This window comes from Scyliorhinus torazame, chromosome 6 (assembly GCF_047496885.1).
Source record: "Scyliorhinus torazame isolate Kashiwa2021f chromosome 6, sScyTor2.1, whole genome shotgun sequence".
Lineage (NCBI taxonomy): Eukaryota > Metazoa > Chordata > Chondrichthyes > Carcharhiniformes > Scyliorhinidae > Scyliorhinus > Scyliorhinus torazame.
The window spans coordinates 61744823-61771417 of NC_092712.1; the positions used below are offsets into that span (position 1 = coordinate 61744823).

At 49.9% G+C, this 26595-nt stretch overlaps 1 protein-coding gene across 2 annotated transcripts in view; it reads right to left on the minus strand.

The window, feature by feature from the left end:
• larp4b (La ribonucleoprotein 4B) overlaps positions 1-26595 on the minus strand; it is a 190830-nt gene that overhangs the window by 24168 nt on the left and 140067 nt on the right. For both annotated transcript variants that reach the window (XM_072508268.1, XM_072508269.1), the window contains exons 14-15: positions 18144-18323; positions 1714-1847 (exon numbers count right to left, since the gene is read on the minus strand). In XM_072508268.1, coding sequence (XP_072364369.1) covers positions 1714-1847; positions 18144-18323 — 314 coding nt within the window. The remainder of the gene's footprint in view (positions 1-1713; positions 1848-18143; positions 18324-26595) is intronic.

Here is a 26595-nt window from a genome sequence, read left to right on the forward strand (position 1 = left end):
CTCTATTGCTTTACTGGATCTCCTGCCTCAACAGCACTGTGGGTGCACCCACAGATGGACTGCAGCAGTTCAAGGTAGCAAGCAGCACACCACTACCTTCTCAAGCGTAATCAGGGATGGGCAAATGCTGCCTTATCATCAACAATTATTGCATAAAAACATGTCCTCAGCCCCTAACACTGTCACTGCGCATATTGACCTTTTGATGAGGGGAGTGCGCGCATATGTCTGTGAAAAATGTAATTTGCTAGACTTCACTGTGGAAGAGTGTATGGACTTCCTACCACACCTCATATTTACCCAGTGAAAATGCTGAAATTGTGATCCGACGGTATTAATACTCAAGTTATAACACCTCTTTTGACAACTTTTCCTTTCCAATATCCAAGATCAAATTGCAGTTTACAGAAACAAGGACAGAATATTGGAAACATTGGCTCGAGATGCTGCCTGGCCTAAAAATTAGTTTCAAAAGTCCCAATTCAAAATGTCAACTCAGCTGCTTTCTCCACAGATGTTACCTGACCTGCTGAGTATTACCAGCATGGTTCTCTGTTGGAATTCCAGCACTTGGGCTATTTTGCTTCTAATTCTAACAGTACTGGGCTGCTTGCTGAGCTACAGCTGACAGGAACTCGTGGCACTGAGAAAGTCAAAAATTACAATTATTACAACACGACAGGAAACACCAAGATGTTACATTCTTAAATCTCAAACTGTTCCTCCAAAGGAGGCTATCTGAAAATTATATATAATATACAGTACATACTAATGCTGACTGCCACACGACTGAAGAACATAAAATGGTCAACTCTCCATATAATAACTGCAATTACGAGGTAATTCAACATCATTCAATTTTGCTTGAGATGAAGAAGGACAAGAGGCAGTCATTGGTTGATAAAGCAAATTGGATTAATGTGGGAGAAAAATATGGATAATGTGGAGCAAAGATCAACAAGAAACAACTCCAAAAACCAGATTCTGCATTCATGATTCACAATTACTATCTTCTCAATACATGTATCTGCACATATAGTTTACAACAACGTTAGAAAGACTACTTCAAAGTTTCAAATTTACACAAGTGGGACTATGATTAGATTGAAAATGAAAATTGCATGATGCAAAGTGGTTGACACAATTCTGTTGAGTTTGAGAAACATTGCTCCACACCAAATAGGTTGCCAGATTCAAGAGGGTGAGCATCCTCTATCAAAAACAATGGTTTCTGTGGAAGCTACTAACAAACAGCATTTAACACTAATAACCAAGCAGTTATTGCTATATGACACACAAGAGATCCTTGCATGTTCCCAATTATTTTCTCTTGGTATAAATTTAATTGAACAAGATGGACGGCATGGTGGCACAATGGTTAGCACTGCTGCCTCAGCACCAGGGGCCCAGAGTTCGATTCCGGCCTTGGGTGACTGTGTGGAGTTTGCACATTCTCCCCGTGCACCGGTTTCCTCCCACAGTCCAAACACATGCAGGTTAGGTGAAGTTACAGGGATAGGGCGGAGGAGTGGGCCTAGGTGGGATGCTCTTTCACTGTGTCCATGCAGACTCAATGGACCAGGTGGCCTCCTTCTGCACTGGAGGGATTCAACAAAATTGCTTAATTAAAACAAGTTCATCAACAGATATGTACATAAAGATGTTCTCATACGGGTATTACTGGTATCAACTACCAGAATTTAAATAACTTACTTGATTTCTGGAGAACGAGGTGGTGAAGGAGAGCCCTCAGAACTCACCGGCAGTGAAGTTGGAGGTATGGATGGCAGTGGCTCCCGTGGTATTCCCGAAGGTATAGTGTTAGTGCTTGCATCAACATTTATACTCTAAAATGAAAATGATCTGTATTATGATCCTCGTTATTTTAGTCCAATGATCTTAGTGGGCATATCACAAGCGGACTTCCGTTAAGCAACGCAGGAAGGGGACACTGTCTTAGCAGCCATCGTTCGGTTTGGAGTTTAGTTGTAAGCATTAGCCTCAACACCAATAGAATCCTTTCAACTCATAATTTCACTTCAGATAGCTGCACAAGTACTGTATGAACAAATCTGTACTCAATTTCCCTCTATTAAGATTGCAAGATATGGATATCAAGTCACCAAATAGCATTTTCAGACATGGAAGTGTCCTAGTCACTGAAGGTTCAGCATGGCACAGCCAAAAATTAGAACATACATCAGTCAGAAAGGCCTGGAATATCTAGACCTGTTAAGTCACAAGGGAGTTTGGAAAGATTGGATAGAATTAATTTTAATGCAAGGAGTCTGACGAAGGCAGATGAATTGAGGGCACAAATTAAAACACAGGAGTATGATGTCATTACTATCACTGAGACATGGTTGAGAGAGGGGCAGGATTGGCAGCTCAATATACCAGGAAACAGGATCTTCAGGCAAGATAGGGAAAGAGGTAACAGAGAATGTCACAATTTTGATCAGGGAATCAATTATAGCAGTAAGGAGGGACGACATCTTAGAAGGCTCTTCAAATGAAGTCATATGGGTAGAACTTAAATGATCTCTGGCCACAGAGGGTGCCAGAGGACTGGAGGACAGCCAATGTGGTACCATTATTCAAGAAGGGAGGAATGGATGAACCAGGAAACTACAGGCCAGTCAGTCTGACCTCAGTGGTGGGGAAACTATTGGAAGCAATTCATTTGAGAGGAAGCGATCAATCAAGAACAGTCAGCATGGTTTTGTCAAGGGGAGGTCATGTCCGACCAACTTGATTGAATTTTTCAAGTAGGTGGCCAGGTGTGTAGATGAGGGAAATGATTTGACATAGTCTACTTGGACTTCCGCAAGGCTTTCTTAAGGTTCCACTTGGGAGGCTGATAGCAAAGGTAAGAGCCCATGCGATCCTAAAGGAAATTTGGCAAATTGGAACCAAAATTGACTTGAGTGGCAGGAAGCAGAGGGTGATGGATGAGGGGTGCTTTTCTGACTGGAAACCTGTGTCCAGAGGGGTTCCACAGGCATCAGTCTTGGGACCCTTGCTGTTTGCAGTTTATATAAATGATTTAGATATGAATGTAGGAGGGTTGATCAGCAAGTTTTCAGATGATACAAAAATTGGTGGGGTGGTAAATAGGGAAGAGGATAGCCTTCGATGGGCAGGAAGACATAGACAGGCTGGTCAGATGGGCTGATCAATGGCAAATGGAATTCAATCTGGTTAAGTGCAAGGTGATGTACTTGGGCAGGACCCTGGGAAGCACCGATGATCAGAGAGACCTTGGTGTGCATGTACACTGGTCCCTTTAGTAGAGCAGGTGTATATTGTGGTTAAGGCAGCATATGGTTTATTTGCCGTTATTCGCCAAAGCAGAGTTTAAGAGCAGGGAGGTTATGTTGGAACTCTATAAAATGTTGGTTAGGCCACAGCTAGAGTATTGTGTGCAGTTCTGGAATCCACATTAGAAGAGAGATATGATAGCACTGGAAAAGGTGCAGAGTATGTTGCGCGGCTGGAGAGTTTTACTTATGAAGAGAAATTGGATAAACTTGGATTGTTTTCCTTGGAGCAGAGGAGACTGAGGGGGGACATGATTGAGATGCATAAAATTATGAGGGGCATGCATAAGTGAACGGGAAGAAACATTTCCCTTTGGTGGAGGTGTGAATGACCAGGGGGCATAAGCATAAGGTAAGCGGCAGGAGGTTTAGAGGGGATGTGAGGGGAAAGTTTTTTTTACCCAGACGGCGTTGAGCGTTTGGAACTCGCTGCCTGAATGGGTGATGGAGGCAGTGAGCCTCATAACATTGAAGTAGCATTTAGTTGTGCACATGCAATCCCAAGGCATCCAAGGCTATGGGCCAGGTGCTGGAAAGTGGGATTAGAATAATTAGGTGGTTATTTTTGACCGGGACAGACACGATGGGCCAAAGGGCCCTTTCTGTGCTATATGACTCTGTCAATGTTCTATTTGGAGAATGATACCCAAGTTAATTATACAAATTTTTCAGCTAACTCTAAATGTGCTTAAAATGATTTTAACAACAATAAATTTATACAATCTAGGTTCTGAGGAACGAGGTGGTAAACTAGTTCCATCTCAGTATTGCACAAGAAAAGAACTTGCATTGTATAAAACCTCAAATTTTAAATGCAGTGAGAAACTTGCATCATTGCAGTAACAAGAGAAATGTGGAAACCAATTTGGATACAGCCAGCATTTACAAAAAGGTCAATGATTTACATGAGTAAACAACCTGTTGACAATATTGCCTGAAGGATATACATTCCCCACAAAACCAGAATTCTTCTGCTTTTCTTTTAAAACTGTATGTTTACTTAAAACGCAGATGTGATCTGGTTAATATCTGTAAGAAGTCTTACAACACCAGGTTAAAGTCCAACAGGTTTGTTTCAAATCACTAGCTTTCGGAGCACTGCTCCTTCCTCAGGTGAATGAAGAGGTATGTTCCAGAAACATATATATATTATATATATATATATAAAATATATATATATATATATATATATATATAGACAAAGTCAAGGATGCAAGACAATGCTTTGAATGCGAGCATTTGCAGGTAATTAAGTATTTACAGATCCAGAGATAGGGGTAATCCCAGGTTAAAGAGGTGTGAATTGTCTCAAACCAGGACAGTTGGTAGGATTTTGCAAGCCCAGGCCAGATGTTGGGGGATGAATGTAATGCGACATGAATCCAAGGTCCGGGTTGGGGCCGTACTCATGTGTGCGGAACTTGGCTATAAGTTTCTGCTCAGCGATTTTGCGTTGTCGCACGTCCTGAAGGCCGCCTTGGAGATCAGAGTTTGAATGCCCTTGACTGCTGAAGTGTTCCCCGACTGGAAGGGAACATTCCTGCCTGGCGATTGTTGGGCGATGTCCGTTCATGCGTTGTCGCAGCGTCTGCATGGTCTCGCCAATGTATCACGCTTCGGGACATCCTTTCCTGCAGCGTATGAGGTGGACAACGTTGGCAGAGTCGCACGAGTATGTACCGCATACCTGGTGGGTGGTGTTCTCACATGTAATGGTGGTACCTATGTCGATGATCTGGCACGTCTTGCAAAGATTGCCATGGCAGGGTTGTGTGGTGTCCCCCTGGTTTGCTGCAAACAATGGTTTGTTTGAGGTTGTTTGAAGGCAAGTAGTGGAGGTGTGGGGATGACCTTGACAAGATATTCATCTTCATCGATGATGTGTTGAACGCTGCGAAAAAGGATGTTGTAGTTTCTCCGCTCCAGGGAAGTACTGGACAAATCATGGTTAATATCTAATCTAAAAACGACAACGTTCTGTTGGGAAGCAGGAAATACCGCAAACTTTTGTGAACTACCTGACCCTGAATTCAACTTCGTTACCAAGATTCACTCATTAACAAGCCACTTCCTTCTATTTCCCCTCGGATGCCTTGATGCTCTCAACTTGGACGGGATTCTCCATTAGCCGTCGCCAAAATCGTGAAACGCGATTGGACGGAGAATCAGTACCGACGCCAAAATCGCAGCTGCTGCCAGTTTGACACCAAATCGCAATTCACCGTCACCTCGACAGCAGCGTCAATGTGTACCAGATAGCACGGTAGATAGTACTGTGGCTTCACAGAGCCAGGGTCCCAGGTTAGATTCCCTGCTGGGTCACTGTGCGGAATCTGCACGTTCTCCAGTGTCTGCGTGGGTTTCCTCCGGGTGTTCTGGTTTCCTCCCACAGTCCAAAGACATGCAGGTTAGGTGGATTGGCCATGCTAAATTGCCGTCAGTGTCCAAAAAGGTTAGGAGGGGTTATTGGGTCACGTGGATAGGGTGGAAGTGAGGGCTTAAGTGGGTCGGTGCAGACTCTATGGGCCGAATGGACTCCTTTTGCACTGTATGTATGCATGTACAGTAAACACAGTTTGCATATCATTAGCAGGCCCAACTCCGTATTCTCCACGACTTGCGCAATCCTCCTCCTCCGATGGGCCGAGTTCTCGCCAGTGTGGTTCACTTGTGCTTTTAAAAATTGTGAAACCAGGGAGTGACGGGAGTGATTTCGCGGGTGGTGAAGGCCCGGGTCAAACCAAGCTGGGGGTTAGCTCTATTTGGAGTTGCGGAAGAGCCGGGAGTGCAGGAGGCGAAAGAGGCCGACGTTGTGGCCTTTGCGTCCCTAGTAGCCCGGCGCAGGATCCTACTCACGTGGAAGGAGGCGAAACCCCCCGGACTGGAGGCCTGGGTAAATGATATGGCGGGGTTCATTAAACTGGAGCAGATAAAGTTTGCCCTGAGAGGATCGGCTCAAGGGTTCACCAGGCGGTGGCAGCCATTTCTCGACTACCTAGGGGAACGTTAGAGGGAAGACAGATGACCAGCAGCAGCAACCCAGGGGGAAGGGGGGAGGGATTTAGTTTAGTTCAAAGATAAAGGGGTTTTGTTACTTGTCATTTCTGTATTGTTATTGTTGCGTTTGCTTTGTAGGGGGGAAAAATTGTTGTTTGGGAAAAAAATTTCAATAAAACATTTTTAAAAATCGTGAAACCGGCATCATGGCTGATGGAGAAAAGAGGGAGGACAGGGAGGAGCGACCATGGGCTGAGCAGCCAGCATGATGACCCCCCCACAGGACTGGGGCGGTGTCCAGGCACGGATTGCCATTACCCCGGCCATCTTGCCGTGCATCCACTGACCACCCACCCTGGCCCCTGGTTCTGCGATGTGACACTGGCTGTATGGACGACCCCACCTCCGCACCCCACACTCCCGCCGGGGGCCATCCCAGGGCAGCGCCCACAGTAGCCCCTATGGGGGCCGCAGAGCACACCGCTGGCGAGGGCAGTGCCAGCCAACAGTACCCTTGGCATCATTGACAGATGCCAGGGCTGGAGGCCCCCCCACAGTGCCAGCCATTGACGGGGCCAAATGTGACAGGATTGGGGGGGGGGGGGGGGGGGGGGGGGAAAGAGAAGAGAGAACATACAGGGTCAGAGCCAGTAGTGCCAAACGGGCCCACCATGTAGCCTGGTTGGGCACAGTGGTACGCACCATGCTAATATGTTGGCCTTTCACCTCCTGCAGATAATGGATATCGGAATTTAACCAGCAATGGTGGCTTTCATGCTAGTTGCCGCAGCACTGGGGGATGCCCTGCGGCTCTACGAGCTGGAGCTGGTTGACGAGGAAGCTGCCGCACAGTAACAGGTGGCAGACGCCAAGGACAGAGAGTGAGCTGCCCAACAGGCCAAGGAGGAGATGCTGAGGAGGGGCCGTGAGGCCTCGTGTTTACCCGCACCGCCTGTCATTCGAGGACCTGTCGGACCAGGCATGCTGAAGACTACGACTGAGCAGAGACAGCGTGACATATTTGCTAGATCATGGCACACCTGGCACTGCTGAGGTATGGGGGAGGACGTCCGCTCCCGGTAGCCATCAAGGTGATGGTTGCCTTAGACGTTTACGTGATGGGCTCCTTCCAGGCACCGAACAGGGACCTGTCCGGGATCTCACTGACCTCGGTGCACAGGTGCATACGCACAGTCGCGGAGGCCCGAAATGCCCAGGTGGCCCAATACATCCATTTCAAAGTGGACCGAGCCCACCATGCTGCCCGGCGGCAGGGTTCACCACCATCACCAGGATGCTGGGGTCCAGGGGGTGATCGATGAGATGCATATCCCTCGACAAGCACCTGCAGAGGACAGGCCGTTCTACACCAACCAAAAGGGATACCACTCTATGATCATGCAGCTGATATGTGACTATCAGCTATGCATCTTTCACCTGTGCCCAATACCCGGGCAATGTGCATGAAGCCTTCATCATGGCACACATGACAATTCCGGACGTGTTCGAGATGAGCCCCACAGACCGACGTGGAGACCTGCGACAACGACATCCATGCTGCGACCAGGTCTGTGATTGAGCAGTGCTTCACAACTTCCGCCCATTCCTCACCCTCACCCTCTCTCTGGCCAGCCCTCACACCCATCAGACAGAGCACTAAGGCAGGTTGTAACAGTGTGAACAGTATTTAATGTGGACAAATATTTACAGAATCGCACCCTAGCCTATAACTAAACTGTGCCCTGCACCCGTGCCTACCTAACTAGTGTCTAACGTTCTGGTCTCACGGGTCCCAACACTACATCCAGGTGGTTCCCCAGGTGTGGAGGCAGCCTGCTGTTATTCCCGTCCTGCCACCAGAGCGTCTTCTGGGGCAACCGGGACTTGATGGGCCCGGCTCCTGCTCGGGTGGAGTGGTGCTGCGCCGTTCTGGCGCTGCTCACCAAATGCCCAAGGGACGGGGCGGGGAGTCCGAGATGCTACAGTGTTCCTGCACTTCCCCTGCGGGAGCCACCGGCACGGCTCCCATCACTACCTCCTTCCCTGCCTCGGTGTGCCTGATGGCCCCCGCGGGGGCTACTCCCATGGGACGGGGGTGTGAGCGAAGCTATCCCGGGATTTCCCAGTCACCTGGCTCTGCCAGTCCTGGAAGTCCGCTCTCGTCTCGACCAGGGTCAGCACGCTCGTGGTCATGGAGCACAGGGAGTGGGGCATCTCTATCTGGGACTGGGTCACATCATGCTGCGACTGTGCCACTGCCTTCTGGGTTTGTGTCACATCAGTCAGTGACTGCACCATCTCCCTCTGGAATCGGGCCATCCCAGTGTCAGCTCCACGTCGGCCAGTGCCTGGGCAATGCCGCCGACGTTCCCAGCCATGTTCTGCTGTGATTGGGCCACTCTCAGAAGCGTTGTTGCAATGTCCAGGTTGCTCTGGCACATGGTTGCCTGTTGGGACGGCAACCCTGTCCTACGCCTGCACGGAGTGCCCCAGGCCTTGGACATGCTGATCCATAGCCACGACCGTTGCCCCCAATGCCTCCACCATGGACACCACCCGGGCAGTGTTGGCCTGGGTGGCACGGATTGTCACCACCTCTTGCTGCTGCACGCAGTTGGACTCATCCAACAGTTCCTGCAGTTGCTGGATGCTCGGCGACAGCCCATGTAGTCTCTGGCTCTGCGACTGCATCTCCACTTTAGATGGGATTGCCTCCCAGAAGCCCGAAACCCATCTGGACAGCAGCTAGTCCCTGGGGTAGACCTGCCCGCCGACCGTCCACCCCCTCCATTGTTCCTACCTCCATCTGCTGTACCAGATGAGCTGTGTGGTGAGCGGTTGGGTTACAGTGGTTGGTGCAAGGGGCAGAGTGCTGCCTATTCACTCTGGCCGCACAGGAGGCCGTGCAGTATTTTCCAGAACTGCTGCCCAGTCCGGACAGTGTTGCCCACGACGCGGATGGTCTCTGCCACCTGCACCCAGGCACTGAACGACGGCGGCTGGCGGCCTCGTTCCTAGGCCAGGGTACAAGATCATCCATCTCTGCTCCACGTGTCCAAGAGGGTCTCCAGGACAGCATCAGTAAACCTTGGGGCAGCTTTCCTCGTTGCCATCTTGTTGACTAGGATGGTGTGTGTGGGGAGTGCAATGTGTATATGCGGCTGCAGCTCATCAGCCTGCTGAGTGTCAATCGCGGAACCGGCGAATCTGACACCGTTTCTCATTAGAATCGATTGTGTTCCACATGCTGCCGGTGCTAGCCCCCTTTTTTAAAAAAACTTTATTTTTTCAAATTTTCAACAAAAACCCCCCAACCCCAACAAAAACACCACAACAATCAGAAATCATACATTCGATTTCCTCCATGTACAATAACCCCCCATATAACATTTAAAAACACAAATTAGGGGGGGGGGGGGGGGGGGGAAACCCACCTTCACCCAAACGCCACCCCAAAAGAACCCCCCCCCCCCCCCCCCCCCCCGGGCTGCTGACCTCCTCCTAACGCTCCGCAAGATAGTCTAGGAACAGTTGCCACCGCCCGAGGAACCCTTGCAAGGCAAACTTTATCCTCTCCAGCTTGATGAACCCTGCCATGTCATTGATCCAAGCTTCCACACTAGGGGGCTTCACAGCTTTCCATAGTAGCAAAATCCTCCGCCGGGCTACCAGGGATGCAAAGGCCAAAATACCGGCCTCTTTCGCCTCCTGCACTCCCGGCTCATCCAATAACCCAAATAATGCCAATCCCCAGCTCGGCTTGACCCGGGCGTTCACCACCTTGGACATAGTCCTCGCAAAACCCCTCCAGCGCCGGGCACGACCAAAACATATGGACGTGATTTGCCGGGCTCCCAGAGCACCTCCCACATCTGTCCTCCACCCCAAAGAACCTACTCAAACGCGCCCCTGTCATATGCACTCTGAGTAACTTTGAACTGTATTAGGCTGAGCCTGGCGCAAGAGGAGGCAGAATTAACCCTACTCAGGGCATCAGCCCACAGACCCTCATCTATCTCCTCCCCAAGCTCCTCCTCCCACTCGCCCTTTAACTCCTCCACCGAGGCCTCCTCCTCTTCCTTCAGCTCCTGGTAAATCGCCGAAACCTTGCCTTCTCCAACCCATACACCCGAAATCACCGTCCTGAATCCCACGTGCCGGAAGCAGCGGGAATTCCCTCACCTGCCGCCTCACAAACCCCCTCACTTGCATGTGCCTGAAAGCGTTTCCCGGGGGTAGCCCAAACTTCTCCTCCAGCGCCCCTCGGCTCGCAAACGTCCCATCGATGAACAGGTCCCCCATTCTTCTAATCCCTGCCCGATGCCAGCTCCGAAACCCCCCATCCATCCTTCCCGGGACGAACCGATGATTCTCCCGAATCGGGGACCAAACCGAGGCTCCCACCTCGCCCGTCGCCTCCACTGCCTCCAGATCTTCAGCGTCGCTGCCACCACCAGACTCGTGGTGTACCTAGTCGGCGAGAGCGGCAGCGGTGCAGTCACCAGCGCCCTCAGGCTCGTGCCCACACAGGACCCCATCTCTAGCCTCTACCACGCCACCCCCTCTCCCTCCATTACCCACTTACGGATCATCGCCACATTGGCTGCCCAATAAAAGCCACACAAATTCAGCAGCGCCAGCCCTCCCTGTCCCTGCTACGCTCCAGAAACACTCTTCACCCGCGGGGTCTTAGTCGCCCACACAAATCCCATGATGCTCCTGCTTACCCATTTGAAAAAGGCCTTGGGGATCATAATGGGAAGGCACTGGAACACCGAGAAACCTCGGGAGGACTGTCATTTTGACCTACTGCACTCTACCTGTTAGTGAGAGTGGCAGCATATCCCATCTTTTAAAATCCTCCTCCGTCTGCGTCAAGCTTGTGCAGGGCCCCCCAACTCCTAGCTACTTGGATCCCTAGATACCGAAAGCTCCTTTCCGCCCTCTTCAGCGGTAGCTAGTCTATCCCCCTTCCCTGGTCCCCTGAATGCACCACAAAGAGCTCACTCTTCCCTATGCGGAGTTTATACCCCGAAAAGTCCCCAAACTCCCTAAGGATCCGCATAACCTCCGCCATCCCCTCCACTGGATCCGCCACATACAACAACAGGTCGTCGGCATACGACACCCGGTGTTCCTCTCCCCCCCCCCGGACCAGTCCCCTCCATTTCCTGGACTCCCTCAGTGCCATGGCCAACGGCTCATTTGCCAGTGCAAACAACAAGGGGGATAAGGGGCACCCCTGCCTCGACCCCGGTACAGCCGAAAGTACTCCGACCTCCGCCGGTTCGTAGCCACACTCGCCACTGGGGCTCTATATAGCAGCCTGACCCAACTAATGAACCCCTCCCCGAACCCAAACCTCCGCAACACTGCCCAAAGATACTCCCACTCTACCCGATCAAAGGCCTTCTCTGCATCCATAGCTGCCACTACCTCCGCTTCCCCCTCCACCGAGGGCATCATAATCACATTGAGGAGCCTCCGCACATTAATATTTAGCTGCCTACCCTTCACAAATCCCGTCTGGTCCTCATGAATCACCCCCGGGACACAGTCCTCAATTCTCGTAGCCAGCACCTTCGCGTCAATATTGAGGAGCGAGATCGGTCTATACGACCCACATTGCAACGGATCCTTTTCCCGCTTCAAGATCAAAGAAATCAGTGCCCTGGACATTGTCGGGGGCAAGGTCCCCCCCCTCCCTCGCCTTATAAAAAGTCCTCACGAGCAACGGGCCCAGCAGGTCCACGTATTTCCTGTAGAATTCAACCGGGAACCCATCCGGCCCAGGGCCTTCCCTGCCTGCATGCTCCCCAATCCTTTAACCAGCTCCTCCAGCCCAATCGGTGCCCCCAAACCAGCCACATCCTCCTCCTCCACCCTCGGGAACCTCAGCTGATCTAGGAATCGTCGCATCCCCATCTCCCCCGCTGGGGGCTCAGACCTGTACAGATCCCCATAGAAGTCCTGAAAGACCTTGTTTATTCTCAACACACGCCGCACCGTATTCCCCCCTCTATCCTTAACTCCAACAATCTCCCTCGCTGCGTTCCTCTTACGAAGCTGATGTGCCAGCATCCGACTCGCCTTCTCCCCACACTCGTACGTCGCCCCCACTGTGCCTCTGCTTTCCTCGTGGCCAACAGGTCGAATTCCGTCTGGAGGTTCTGTCGCTCCCTAAGTAGCCCCTCCTTGGGGGGCCTCTGCATACCCAGTCTACCCTTAGAATCTCCCCCACCAACCTCTCCCTCCCCTCTCTCTTCTCCCTGTGGGCCCTAATGGAGATTAGCTCTCCCCTGACCACTGCCTTCAACGCCTCCCAGACTACCCCCACCTGCACCTCCCCGTTGTCGTTGGCCTCCAAATATCTTTTAATACACCCCCGCACATACGGGCCCACATACCCCCTCATCCACCAACAGTCCCGCATCAAGGCGCCACAGCGGGCGCTGGTCCCTCTCCTACCCCAACTTCAGCTCCACCCAATGCGGGCCAGTCCGAGATGGCTATGACCGAATATTCCGTTCCCTCCACTTTCGGGATGAGCGCCCTACTCAAAATGAAAAAAATCTATCCGGGAGTGGGCTCTATGGACGTGGGAAAAGAAGGAAAATCCCCTGGCCAGCGGCCTGGCAAACTTCCATGGATCCACTTCCCCCATCTGGTCCATAAACCCCCTAAGCATCTTGGCCGCAGCCGGCCTCTTACCCGTCCTGGACCTAGAACGGTCCAGTGCTCGGTCCAGCACCGTATTGAAGACCACCCCCATTATCAAGCTTCCTACCTCCAGATCCGGAATCCGACCCAGCATACGTTTCATAAATCCGGCATCATCCCAATTCGGGGCATATACGTTCACCAGTACCACCCGCACCCCCTGCAACCTACCACTCACCATCACATATCGACCTCCATTATCCACTACAATATTCAGCGCCTCGAACGACACCCACTTCCCCACCAGTATTGCAACCCCTCTGTTCTTTGCATCCAGCCCTGAATGAAAGACCTGCCCTGCCCATCTCTTTCTCAGCCTAACCTGATCTGCCACCTTCAGATGTATCTCCTGGAGCATAACCATGTCTGCCTTCAGTCCCTTTAAGTGCACGAACACCCGGGCCCTCGTGACCGGCCCGTTCAGGCCCCTCACATTCCAAGTTATCAGCTGGATCGGGGAGGGGAGGGGCTATCCCCCCCCCCCCCCCCCCCCCCCCCCCCCCACCTCGCCGACTAGCCATCTCATCTTCTAGGCCAGCCATGTGCCCACGCCTCCCGCACCCTCCAGTCCCCCAGGCGGCGGACCCCAGCCCCGACTACCTCTCCTACTTCCAGCTCCCTTTTGGCCAATGCAGCAGCAACCCAGTTTCCACCCCCCCCCCCCCCCTCCCCCCGCTAGATCCTCATCTAGCCATTTTGCTCTCCCCATGACACTCCCGTAAGTCAGCTGACTCCTGCTGACCCCGGCCTCTCCCGCCATTCCATCGACCCCCCCGTGTGAGAATCCCCCCACCCCTTGGGAGTCTGTGCGCCCCCCCCCCCCCCCCAGCCCCCCCCAGCCCCGCCCCCCCAGCCCCGCCCCCATCCTTCCCTAACGTGGGTAAAAAGCCTGCGCTTTCCTGAGCCGGCCCCGGCCCCGCCCCCTCTGGCACAGCTCCTTTTTGCGGCCTTACCCTGTAGCCACCTAAAATGGCTGATTCCCGATTAATTTGGCCAAAACCCGGTAGAAAATGGCTAACCGAAAAGGCTGATGGGAAAAGCAGCCAACAGGGCACAACGGACAGCTGCAGACAGAATAGTGTATTCGGCTCTGGGGAAGTCGGCCCAGATCGATACCTGCGACCATTAGCAGCACATCAACCCAGACATCTGCAGTTTAATCGGCTATCTCCGGGAACAATTGCAACATATTAGCAATTGAATGCCGGGACAGACCTCTCGGCGCCAGCAGTGGCCGAGACAAAGACAGGTGAACGACCACTCCCCGATCAAGGAATCGCCCCATTATTGGAGCATATCGAACCCAGTGATTGGGAACAAGTCCAATCACTTGGGACTCGGGGTCAAGGCCCGCCCCGAGAGGCGGGAAGCCCCTGGGCCATATAAAAATAGGGGCCAAGTTCAGATCGACCCTTCTCTCCCTTCTTCTCCTGCTCGCAACCTTCGCAAGCACCAGCAACCGTATGTTTGACTCCAGTGATCACTACCCGATAGAGACTCCTAGCCATCGACCTGTATCAGCCTTTTGAATCCCGCAGGCCAGACCCAATTCGATAAGCCATTCGTTCACCTGACCTAGTGGGCCATTCCCAAAGTTAAGTATTGGCCAGTAGTGGTAGGTAGTGATATAGAAAGTAGGATTATTGTGTAAGTATTTATTGCTGTACATAATAAAATGACCGTTGATTTTAATCTTACTAAGCGGTGTGCTGTCTTATTAATCATAACTCGAGCTTGAACCACGTGGCGGTATCAGAGATACCTGGCGACTCGTGAGCAAAGGTGACAATTAGAGCTAATAAAACTAAGGCTAATAAGAGCAACAACCCCAACTCCCCATCCCCGGGCCTCCACCCCCCCTCTTCCTCCGTGGGGCCCTGCCCCTCCAACACTCACACTCTCCCACAGCCCCCACATCAAATCCATTCACCCATCCCCACCCAGCACTCAAACAAAAAGAACATTCCCCAAACGCAGTAAACACAGTAAACATCCCCCTCCCACGACAAACCCGCAATTTGAGTCCAACTTTTCAGTCTGTATAAAGTTCCATGCCTCATCAGGCGTTTCAAAATAGTGGTGCCGATCTTGGAACGTGACCCATGCGCTGGCTGCAACATCCCAAACTTCACCCCCTTCCGATGGAGCACCGCCTTCGCCCGGTTGAAACCAGCCCTCTTCTTAGCCACCTCCGCACTCCAGTCCTGATAAATTCGGATCTTCGTGTTCTCCCACCTGCTGCTCCGCTCTTATTTGGCCCATCTCAGGACACGCTGTCCATAAAGCAGTGGAACCTCACCACTACAGCCCTTGGCGGCTCGTTGGCTTTGGTCTCCTTGCCAGGACCCAATGAGCCCCATCCAGCTCCAGGGGCCTCGGGAATGCGCCCATCAGCGAATTGAGCATCGTGCTCATATATGCCCCAGCATCGGGCCCCTCCGCTCCTTCAGGGAGACCCAGAATCCGAAGATTCTTCCTCCTCGACCTATTCTCCATGTCCTCGAATTTTTCCGCCCATCTCGTGTGCAGCGCCTCGTGCGCCTCCGCCAGGCCCAAGATCTCGTCCTCGTTCTCCGAAGCTTTTTGCTGCACCTCCCGAATCGCCGCCCCTTGGGCCTTCTGGGTCTCCACAAGCTTCTCAATCGCCGGCTTCATTGGCGCCAGCATTTCTGTCCTCAGCTCCTCAAAGCAGCGTTTAAGAAACTCCTGCTGCTCCTGCGACCACGCTGCTTGGTCTCCACCCGCCGCCATCTTGCTTTTCCTCCCTCGCACTTCCGCTGCACCAGGATCACTTTTTTAACCGCTCCACTCCTGGTCCAATCCATATAATGTCGGGGGGGACCTTGCTGCCACCTTCCCACACTGGAAGCAGTCGAACAATTGCCGTTGAGGCCCCATCTGAAGAGCCCAAAAGTCCGTTCCCGGCGGGAGCTGCCGAACGTGCGACCTATCTAGGCATAGCCGCAACCGGAAGTGGGTGCTAGCCCCTTAACAGTAGCAGAATCGATCCATGTGCGGCGCCAGTTTTACGGTCGTGAAAGTCCTTGAATTCTGCGTTGACGTCAACACAAGTCTCAGAAACTGAGAATCCTGCCCCTTCTGTCTCATTCGCCAATATTATCTCAGTGGGCTGGGTCAACTCATCCCCTCACAAACCATAATTGTTCTAATATACTGTAGGCCATGGTCTGCCCTCACTTCCATTACCGTAATCCTCTCCAAGATCAATGTCCCAGCGAATTGATTTCATTCAAGTCTCTCCCATGATGCCCAACCTTGTGGCTTTCTCCACACCTACATTAAATGATGCTCTCATTATGGACTTGCATTGATCTCACTGCTTTGCTACCATCCCCACTCCATAAAAGCTTCCTTAAAATCCTGTTGACTGTGACTTCAATCTCTGTGACCCTGCTCAGAATCCATTTTCCATCCTTCCGTTCAGCATTTAAAATGTCTCAATGGAAATAGAGAATGCTTGAGATGCCTTGAAAATATAAATTAGTGTAGTGATGTTTGAGGGCAAAACCCTCCAACTGAGTTTAATAGCCTGTTGTCAAAAAGAAACCAAGGTTGATGCATGCTGTCTGTTGGGAGTCATTGTTCACGTTTTGCTGAAGGTTGTCTTAGCTCCAAAGCTAGTCTTCACCTTTCAGATAACTTTTAGAAATACTACCCCGACACAAATAATTTTTCACACAATTTAAGTTACCACATGATCCTGGATCCGGGACAGGAATGCACATTGGGAAAGTAGTTGAAAGAAAAATACTTTATATGTAATTGGTCCTGGAACTTTGCAAACACCTGCTTGGCAGGTTACATATCATTCCAATAGTTCACTAGTCCTTACTCATTATATATGGTTTGAAGGCCCTTAAATACATAAGAATATAAGAACTGGGAGGAGTAAGTGATTCAACCACTTGAGCCCGCTCCATAATTAAATACAATCATGATTAATCACATCTTGGCTTCAACTCCACTTTGCTGTCCATTCTCCATAACCCTTCAACCCATTACAAATTAAAATCTGGCTCTTTCCTCAAATTTATTCTTGTTCTGACATCACTGCACTCTGGGGTAGTGAATTCCACAGATTCACAACTCTTTGAGAGAAGTAATTTCTCCTCATATCTGCTTTAAATTTGCTACCCCTTATCCTAAAACTATGACCTTGCATTCCACAAGAGGAAGCATCTGCTCGAAGTCTAACTTTGTCAATACCTTTGTATACATCAATCAGATCTATCCTCATTCTTCTAAACTCGAGAGAGTATAGGCCTAAACTGCTTAATCTCTCTTCAGAAGACTTCTCTGGAATCAATCCAGTGAACCTCGTCTGAACTGACTCAATGCAACTGCATCCCTCCTCAAATAAGGGACCAAAACTGTACAGAGTATTTCAGGTGCAGTCTCACCAATGCCGTATACAGTTGCAACAGGACTTCCTTACCTTATTACTCTATTCCTTTAGCGATAAATGGCAACATTCCATTTCTTTTCTTTATTATCTGACGTACCTGTATGCTAGTTTTCTACGTCTCACACATGAGGACACCCAGATCCCTCTGCACGGAAGCTTTCTCACAATTTAGATAAGTTGCCGTTGCATTTTTCCAACCAAAATGGATAACCTCACACTTGTCTACATTAAACTCCACCTGCCAAATTTTGGCCCACTCAACTAACCTATCTATATCCATATGTAAATCTCTATTTCCTCATTGCAACTCGCTATCCCATCTATTTTAGTGTCATCGGCAAATGTGCCTATAGTACCTTCTTATCCCTACATCCAAGTCATTAATATAGATTGTAAAAGGGGGGCCTGAGGACTGAACCCTGTGGCAGTCCATTAGTTATATCTTTTCATGTAACCCCAAATCTAGATTTCCTCCAAATTCTGGGGTAGAAATCTATCTTTCAGAACGGAGTCATGTACCAGACTTGATGGATTCTCATCTGCTTAGAATGTAGGCAAGTGCTGTACTTTATTTCTATGGGGGATTTACCGTATAAATTCAATTCTTGTTTTGAAATGAACCATTCCACGATCTGATCTAGTGTGGTGATCTTCAGAAGCAGAACTAATTGCCACAATACCTGTAATATCTGCGCCTTCTCTTTCGGAATTACTTTGACCACATTTGATAGTCTGTTCTCAAGAACCTCTTCAGTCTTCAGGTTGCCTGCAGCTCCAGGCAAAGGAGGAAAGTTTGACAACCCTAATTCAAAGTTAGGTGATGGTGGCTTTGGTGGAGGAGGGGACTGTGCCTGGGACCTCTGCCAAAAAAAAAGTAACTAGTTTTAATAACAGTTCCCTCTCCAAATAATGTCAAACGGCAGTCAATTGAACTCAATTTAATTGTCCAGGAATGCACAAATCCATATTAGCAGATGCATATGAAAACAAGGTTGCAAATAGCTCCGGTAAGCCTCAAGAGTATGGTACATCACTATTATACTGATATTTCCCTCAGAAGGCATTGCACATTGTTAGCACAAACCGATGTTGGCAATAACGGCAAATTTAAAACAACAAAAGTTAATCACCAAAATCAAGTTTATTAGAAACCATCAGGAATAAATTGGAGAGACAGACATGCATTTATGAAGCATCGTTTACGATCTTAGTTGTGCTAAAGTACTGCACAGCCACGGAAGTACTGAAGTGTAGTCACTGTTGTAATGTAGGAAATGCGGCAACCAATTTGTGCACAGTAAATTCCCATGAACAAGTGATAATGACCAGATAATCTGTTGAAGAAATGTATCTGACAAAGTAATTGCAAGCTTCAACCAAACTTGTTTTGATAAACTTTCCCTCTCCCTTTGCATCCCCTTTTTCTCACTTAAGTGAAATGTAAAAGCAATCTTGCCTCAAAAAGAAATGGTTGAGCAACTAAATACATACTTTAGTTCGGTCTTCACAAATAAAGACACAAATAAGATAGCAGAAAATGTTGGGGAATGCAGGGTTTAGTGAGAGGGAGGACCTGAAGGTGATCAATATCAGTCGAGAAATGGTGTTGGGGAAATTGACGGGATTGAAGGCTGATAAATCCCCAAGGCCTGATAATCTATATCCCAGGTGGTGGCTCTAGAAATAATGGATGAATTGGTGGCCAGGATTCTATAGACTGTGGAACAGTTCCTGCAGATTGGAGGGTAGCTTATGTAACTCAACTATTTAAAAAGGGTTGGCGAGAGAAAAAAGGGAATTCTAGACCAATAAGCCTGACATCAGTAGTGGGGAAAATTCTAGAATCCATTATCAAAGATTTTATAGCAGAGCACTTAGAAAACAGTGTCAGGATTGTACAGAGTCAGCATGATTTATGAAGGGGACATCATGCTTGACAAATCTACTGGAATTCTTCCAAGGATGTAACTAGTAGAATTGATGAAGGGGAGCTGGTGGATGTAGTGTTTTTGGACTTTCAGAAAGCTTTTGACAAAGTCCCACATAAAAAATTAGCATGTAAAATAAAAGCACATGGGATTGGGGGTAGTACAAGATGATGGATGCGAAACTGGTTGGCAGAAGAGTAGGAATTAACGGGTCTTTTTCAAATTGGCAGGCAGTGACTAGTGGGGTACCGCAGGGATGGGAGCTAGGACCCCAGCTATTCACAATACATATTAATGATTTAGATGAGGAACAAAATGTCATATGTCTAAATTTGCAGGTGACACAGATTTGGGTGGGAGGGTGAGCTGTGAGGAGGATGCAGAGATCCTTCAGTGATTTGGACAAGTTGAGAGTGGGCAAATGAATGGCAGATGCAGTATAATTTGGATAAATGCAAGATTATCTTGGAGCTGGATCAGAGAGGTTGACTCCCAATGGGTCAGAATGGAGAAGAGGTCACAAGTAGGGGGTCAGGATTGAAGGCACTAGCAACAGTTCCGCTCCCGATGGCTCCGGGGTAATACTCAGGGAGTCCGGTAGCAATAGCTTTGTTGAGAATTTCGAGGCAGTTTTGCCAGCACCTTGGGTTGGGGGCAGGGCCAAGGGAAATGCCGATTCGGGGGAACCATAGATTTGAGCCAGGACAGTGGAATGGAATTTTTTGGAAATGGGAGGAGAAAGGAATTAGGACACTAAAAGATTTGTTTCTTGGGGGTCGGTTGGAAGGTTTGAAGGAGCTGGAAGAGAAGTATGGGCTGGAGCAGGGGCAAATGTTTAGATACGTACAGGTTCAAGACTTTGCCAGAAAGGAGATACAGAGCTTCCCGGTAGAGCCGGCTGCCACATTGCTGGAGGAGGTGCTGACAACAGGGGGACTGGAGAAGGGGAGCCACATTCATATCCTTTGGTCCTATCCAAAGCTGGAGGTTTACTGGAAGGAGGAGGTTTTTGGGGTAATCTCTAAAGTGGTGCACATGAAACTGGATGCGGGCCCTCGGGAGGCCATACTCGGTGTCGGACCAGCCGGGGTTGGAAACGGGCGTGGAGGCAGATGTTGCAGCCTTCGCCTCGTTGGTCGCCCGAAGTCGAATCCTGTTGGGACGGAGATCAACCTCTCCTGGCGTGGCGGGGGGACCTGCTGGAATTATTGACTCTTGAGAAGGTCAAATTTGAACTGAGGGGAAGGATGGTGAGGTTCTACAATTCATGGGCATTATTCATTATGCACTTTCGAGATTGGATTACATCGAACATTGGGGGGGGGGGGGGGGGGGGGGGGGGGTTGGGAGAAGGGGGGGGCTGACTGTTTGTATTAATGGTGACTATGAACAATTCCTGATTCCTTTTTGTTATTTGTTTATGTTAACGTGCGGGATGCTGTTTGGGGGTTTGGTGGGAGGATGGGATTGTTGTTAGTGAAATGGGGATTGACATTGTATTAGTTACTGATTATTGTTTATTGTTGGTGGGTGTAAATTTGGGAGAAAATGTGAAAAAGGAGAACAAAAATATTTATTTTTAAAAATGCAAGGTTATCCACTTTGGTCCCAGTGCTATCCACTTGGGTGCAAAAACAAGGTGGCAGACTATTATCTGAATGGCCATAAATTAGGAGAGGGGAACGTGCAACAAGACCTGGATGTCCTCGTACACCAGTCACTGAAGGTAAGCATGCAGGTACAGCAGGCGGTGAAGAAGGCAAATGGTATGCTGGCCTTAATTGCGAGGAGATTTGAGAACAGGAGCTGGGATATCTTGCTGTAATTATACAGGGCCTTGGTAAGGCCACACCTGGAATATTGTGTGCAGTGTCGGTCTCCTTATCGGAGGAAGGATGTTCTAGCTATAGAGGGAGTGCAGCGAAGGTTTACCAGACTCATTCCTGGGATGGCAGTACTGGCGTAAGAGGAGCAATTGAATCTGCCAGGATTGTGTTCGCTGGAATTCAGAAGAATGAGGGGGAATCTCATAGAAACCTATAAAATTCTAACAGGGCTGGACAGGGTAGATGCAGGGAGGATGTTCCCGGTGGTGGGTGCGTCCAGAACTAGGGGTCACAGTCTGAGAATACAGGGTAGATCATTTAGGACAGAGATGAGGAGAACTTTCTTCACCCAGAGAATGGTGAGCCTGTGGAGCTCGTTGCCACAGGAGGTAGCCGAGTCCAAAACATTGTATGGTTTTAAGAAGCAGTTCGATATCGCACTTAGGGCAAAGGGGATCAAAGGACATGGGGGAAAGTGTGATTAGGCTATTGAGTTGGATGATCAGCCATGATCATAATGAACAGTGGAGCGGGCTTGAATGGCCGAAAGGCCTCCTCCTGCTCCTATATTTTTCTATGTTTCTAAATACATATGCCTAGTAAATCAAAATTTTGCAGCTTCACGTTAAGATGTTTGGTGGGAAGAGTCTTAGAGGAAACAACAAAATGAACAATACAAAAATATGGGTGGCATGAAGACCCACCAGACAATTGAATGTGCCTCTCCAGAGCAAAATCAGGCAGTTTGCAACTCTACAATTAGTTCTTAGCTGATTATTGTAAATTTGCATTCTTAGCTAGCCGATGTGAAACTCAGACTAATTTAATATAAAGGTTTCCAGGCTAAATATTAAATTCAGAATGTAGAGCGTTTCAATTTTTGTTCTGCCACCAACTTTTATTTTAACTTGTATTGTGATTAATATTCTCAGGTTTCCAGGCTAAATATTAAATTCAGAATGTAAAGTGTTTCAATTATTGTTCTGCCGCCAACTTTTATTTTAACTTGTATTGTGATGAATATTCTCGTGTATATTTTTGGAATGTAATACATTTAATGGTGCAAGTGTGGTGAATGTATAGATCTTGGGCCTGTCTTTAATTCTTCTCTCCTGGTAAATGCCTTGCCCCCCCCCTCCCCCTCTGTTCTATGCACCTTCCTGCAGTGAAGATATTTGGCAGTACATATTGCATGAAAATATTCATTAAAAAGTTTCTGCCAACTTGGCATTACTCTGAATACATTTTGCAGCTTGCATTTTCAATGGATTGCATAGTATTTGGGGGAAAACTGGATATTGCATAGCTTTGAAGTATTGTCATACATGCTTCATGAGCATCTGTGTAACATTCTATTATGTCGGGAAATGTCTTGATAGTCATTTCCTGCAGGGTCAACCTGAGCAGTGTTGCTTACTCCTTTAAACTGCAAAGGAGAAATCTGACCTTTCCCTGACTCAGTAATTGTGGATGAGCAGTTTGAAGGTAGTGCTGAAAGAGCACTGCAAAAAGGCACATCGCGGAGGTCGCCAATTGGTACCGTCACAGGAAGGGTCTAAAAATACAGTCCGTCGTGATGCTCTTGATTGGCAGCTTTAAAAAAAACTGCAGTTATTTTCCTTAGAAGGAAGCAACCATTGAAAACACTTCAAATGTTATTGCGATTATGAATATAGATCAGAGCCATTCAGGTTCAAATGTCTTTCTGCAGTCATTCGTACATGTGTTGTGGGCCACAGTTTAGAGAACCCCAAAGTGTATCATGGAGTTCACCTGACCCACAACGTTTACTAGATTGTGGTATGGGGAGCACACGGCCAACTCTACAGGTGTGGTACAGCAGAAATGGAAAAGTATTTTTTAAAGCAAAACAATGCTTATTCTATGAACTTACGTTAACCTTTTTAAAATCTAACCTTTCCCTGACTCAGTAATTGTGGATGAGCAGTTTGAAGGTAGTGCTGAAAGAGCACTGCAAAAAGGCACAGCTAGGAGGTTGCCAATTGGTTCTGTCACAGGAAGGGTCTAAAAATACAGTCTGTCGTGATGCTCTTGATTGGCAGCTTTAAAAAAAAAACTGCAGTTATTTTGGCCCTGTCTTTAGCACATCAGGTTAAAGTCACTACTGAAAACATTTACAATTCTGAATTCACCAAATGATCGAGAGAGTGTCTTTGGATGGCAGAGAACAGTAGTACCCCTGCTTGGCCTGGCTTCAGCTTCAACACTGAAAACAAAACTAAAATACACCCTGCAGCCTGTTCAAAAACAACGCGGGAGGTGAGTGAGCCGGGACTCTGAAAACAGCGCGGGTGCTGAGTGAGCCGGGACTCTGAAAACAGCGCGGGAGCGGAGTGAGCCGGGACTCTGAAAACAGCGCGAGAGCGGACTGAGCCGGGACTCTGAAAACAGCGCGAGAGCGGAGTGAGCCGGGACTCTGAAAACAGCGCGAGAGCGGAGTGAGCCGGGACTCTGAAAACAGCGCGAGAGCGGAGTGAGCCGGGACTCTGAAAACAGCGCGAGAGCGGAGTGAGCCGGGACTCTGAAAACAGCGCGGGAGCGACTGAGCCGGGACTCTGAAAACAGCGCGAGAGCGACTGAGCCGGGACTCTGAAAACAGCGCGAGAGCAGAGTGAGCCGGGACTCTGAAAACAGCGCGAGAGCGGACTGAGCCGGGACTCTGAAAACAGCGCGAGAGCGGAGTGAGCCGGGACTCTGAAAACAGCGCGAGAGCGGAGTGAGCCGGGACTCTGAAAACAGCGCGGGAGCGGAGTGAGCCGGGACTTTGAAAACAGCGCAGGAGCTGAGTGAGCCGGGACTCTGAAAACAGCGCGAGAGCGGAGTGAGCCGGGACTCTGAAAACAGCGCGAGAGCGGAGTGAGCCGGGACTCTGAAAACAGCGCGGGAGCTGAGTGAGCCGGGACTCTGAAAACAGCGCGAGAGCTGAGTGAGCCGGGACTCTGAAAACAGCGCGAGAGCGGAGTGAGCCGGGACTCTGAAAACAGCGCGAGAGCGGAGTGAGCCGGGACTCTGAAAACAGCGCGAGAGCGGAGTGAGCCGGGACTTTGAAAACAGCGCGGGAGCTGAGTGAGCCGGGACTCTGAAAACAGCGCGAGAGCGGACTGAGCCGGGACTCTGAAAACAGCGCGAGAGCGGAGTGAGCCGGGACTCTGAAAACAGCGCGGGAGCTGAGTGAGCCGGGACTCTGAAAACAGCGCGAGAGCGGAGTGAGCCGGGACTCTGAAAACAGCGCGAGAGCGGAGTGAGCCGGGACTCTGAAAACAGCGCGAGAGCGGAGTGAGCCGGGACTCTGAAAACAGCGCGAGAGCGGAGTGAGCCGGGACTCTGAAAACAGCGCGAGAGCGGAGTGAGCCGGGACTCTGAAAACAGCGCGGGAGCTGAGTGAGCCGGGACTCTGAAAACAGCGCGAGAGCGACTGAGCCGGGACTCTGAAAACAGCGCGAGAGCGGAGTGAGCCGGGACTCTGAAAACAGCGCGAGAGCGGAGTGAGCCGGGACTCTGAAAACAGCGCGAGAGCGGAGTGAGCCGGGACTCTGAAAACAGCGCGAGAGCGGAGTGAGCCGGTACTCTGAAAACAGCGCGAGAGCGGAGTGAGCCGGGACTCTGAAAACAGCGCGAGAGCTGAGTGAGCCGGGACTTTGAAAACAGCGCGAGAGCGGAGTGAGCCGGGACTCTGAAAACAGCGCGAGAGCAGAGTGAGCCGGGACTCTGAAAACAGCGCGAGAGCAGAGTGAGCCGGGACTTTGAAAACAGCGCGGGAGCGGAGTGAGCCGGGACTTTGAAAACAGCGCGAGAGCAGAGTGAGCCGGGACTCTGAAAACAGCGCGGGAGCTGAGTGAGCCGGGACTCTGAAAACAGCCAGAGATCGGAGAGTACTACATTTAGCTTTCGCATTTCTATTTGAAATCTAGTGCTAGGAAACAGATACAGTAACTTTGAAATTTTTTTAAAAAAATATATATTTTTAAAAATTTCTTTTTTAGATTTTAATTTTAATTAATTGACGCAATGTCAGTTAGAGGGGTGCAGTGCTCTGACTGTGAGATGTGGCAGGTCCGGGAGGCTTCCAGCGTCCCGATGGCTTCATCTGCAGAAAGTGCACCCAACTGGAGCTCCTCACAGACCGCATGGTTCGGTTGGAGCAGCAATTGGACGCACTTAGGAGCATGCAGGTGGCGGAAAGCGTCATAGATCGCAGTCATGTAAATGTGGTCACACCCAAGGTGCAGGCAGAGAAATGGGTGACCACCAGAAAGGGCAGGCAGTCAGTGCAGGAATCCCCTGTGGTTGTCCCCCTCTCGAACAGGTATACCCCTTTGGATACTGTCGGGGGGATAGCCTATCAGGGGAAAACAGAAGGGAGGGTCAAAGCGCAGAAGAGCAATAGTAATAAGGGACTCTATAGTCAGGGGCACAGATAGGCGCTTCTGTGGACGTGAAAGAGACTCCAGGATGGTATGCTGCCTCCCTGGTGCCAGGGTCCAGGATGTCTCACAACGGGTAGAGGGCATCCTGAAGGGGGAGGGCAAACAGGCAGAGGTCGTTGTACATATTGGTACTAACGACATCGGCAGGAAGGGGTATGAGGTCCTGCAGCAGGAGTTCAGGGAGCTAGGCAGAAAGTTAAAAGACAGGACCTCGAGGATTGTAATCTCGGGATTACTCCCTGTGCCACGTGCCAGTGAGGCTAGAAATAGGAAGATAGAGCAGCTAAACACGTGGCTAAACAGCTGGTGTAGGAGGGAGGGTTTCCGTTTTCTGGACCACTGGGAGCTCTTCCGGGGCAGGTGTGACCAAGATAAGGACGGGTTGCATCTAAACCGGAGAGGCATGAATATCCTGGCCGCGAGCTTCGCTAGTGTCACACGGGAGGGTTTAAACTAGTATGGCAGGGGGGTGGGCACGGGAGCAATAGGTCAGAGGTGAGAGCATTGAGGGAGAACTAGGGAATAGGGACAGTGGGGCTCTGAGGCAGAGCAGACAGGGAGAAGTTGCTGAACACAGCGGGTCTGGTGGCCTGAAGTGCATATGTTTTAATGCAAGAAGTATTACGGGTAAGGCAGATGAACTTAGAGCTTGGATTAGTACTTGGAACTATGATGTTGTTGCCATTACAGAGACCTGGTTGAGGGAAGGGCAGGATTGGCAGCTGAACGTTCCAGGATTTAGATGTTTCAGGTGGGATAGAGGGGGTATAAAAGGGAGGCGGAGTTGCGCTACTGGTTCGGGAGAATATCACAGCTGTACTGCGGGAGGACACCTCAGAGGGCAGTGAGGCTATATGGGTAGAGATCAGGAATAAGAAGGGTGCAGTCACAATGTTGGGGGTTTACTACAGGCCTCCCAACAGCCAGGGG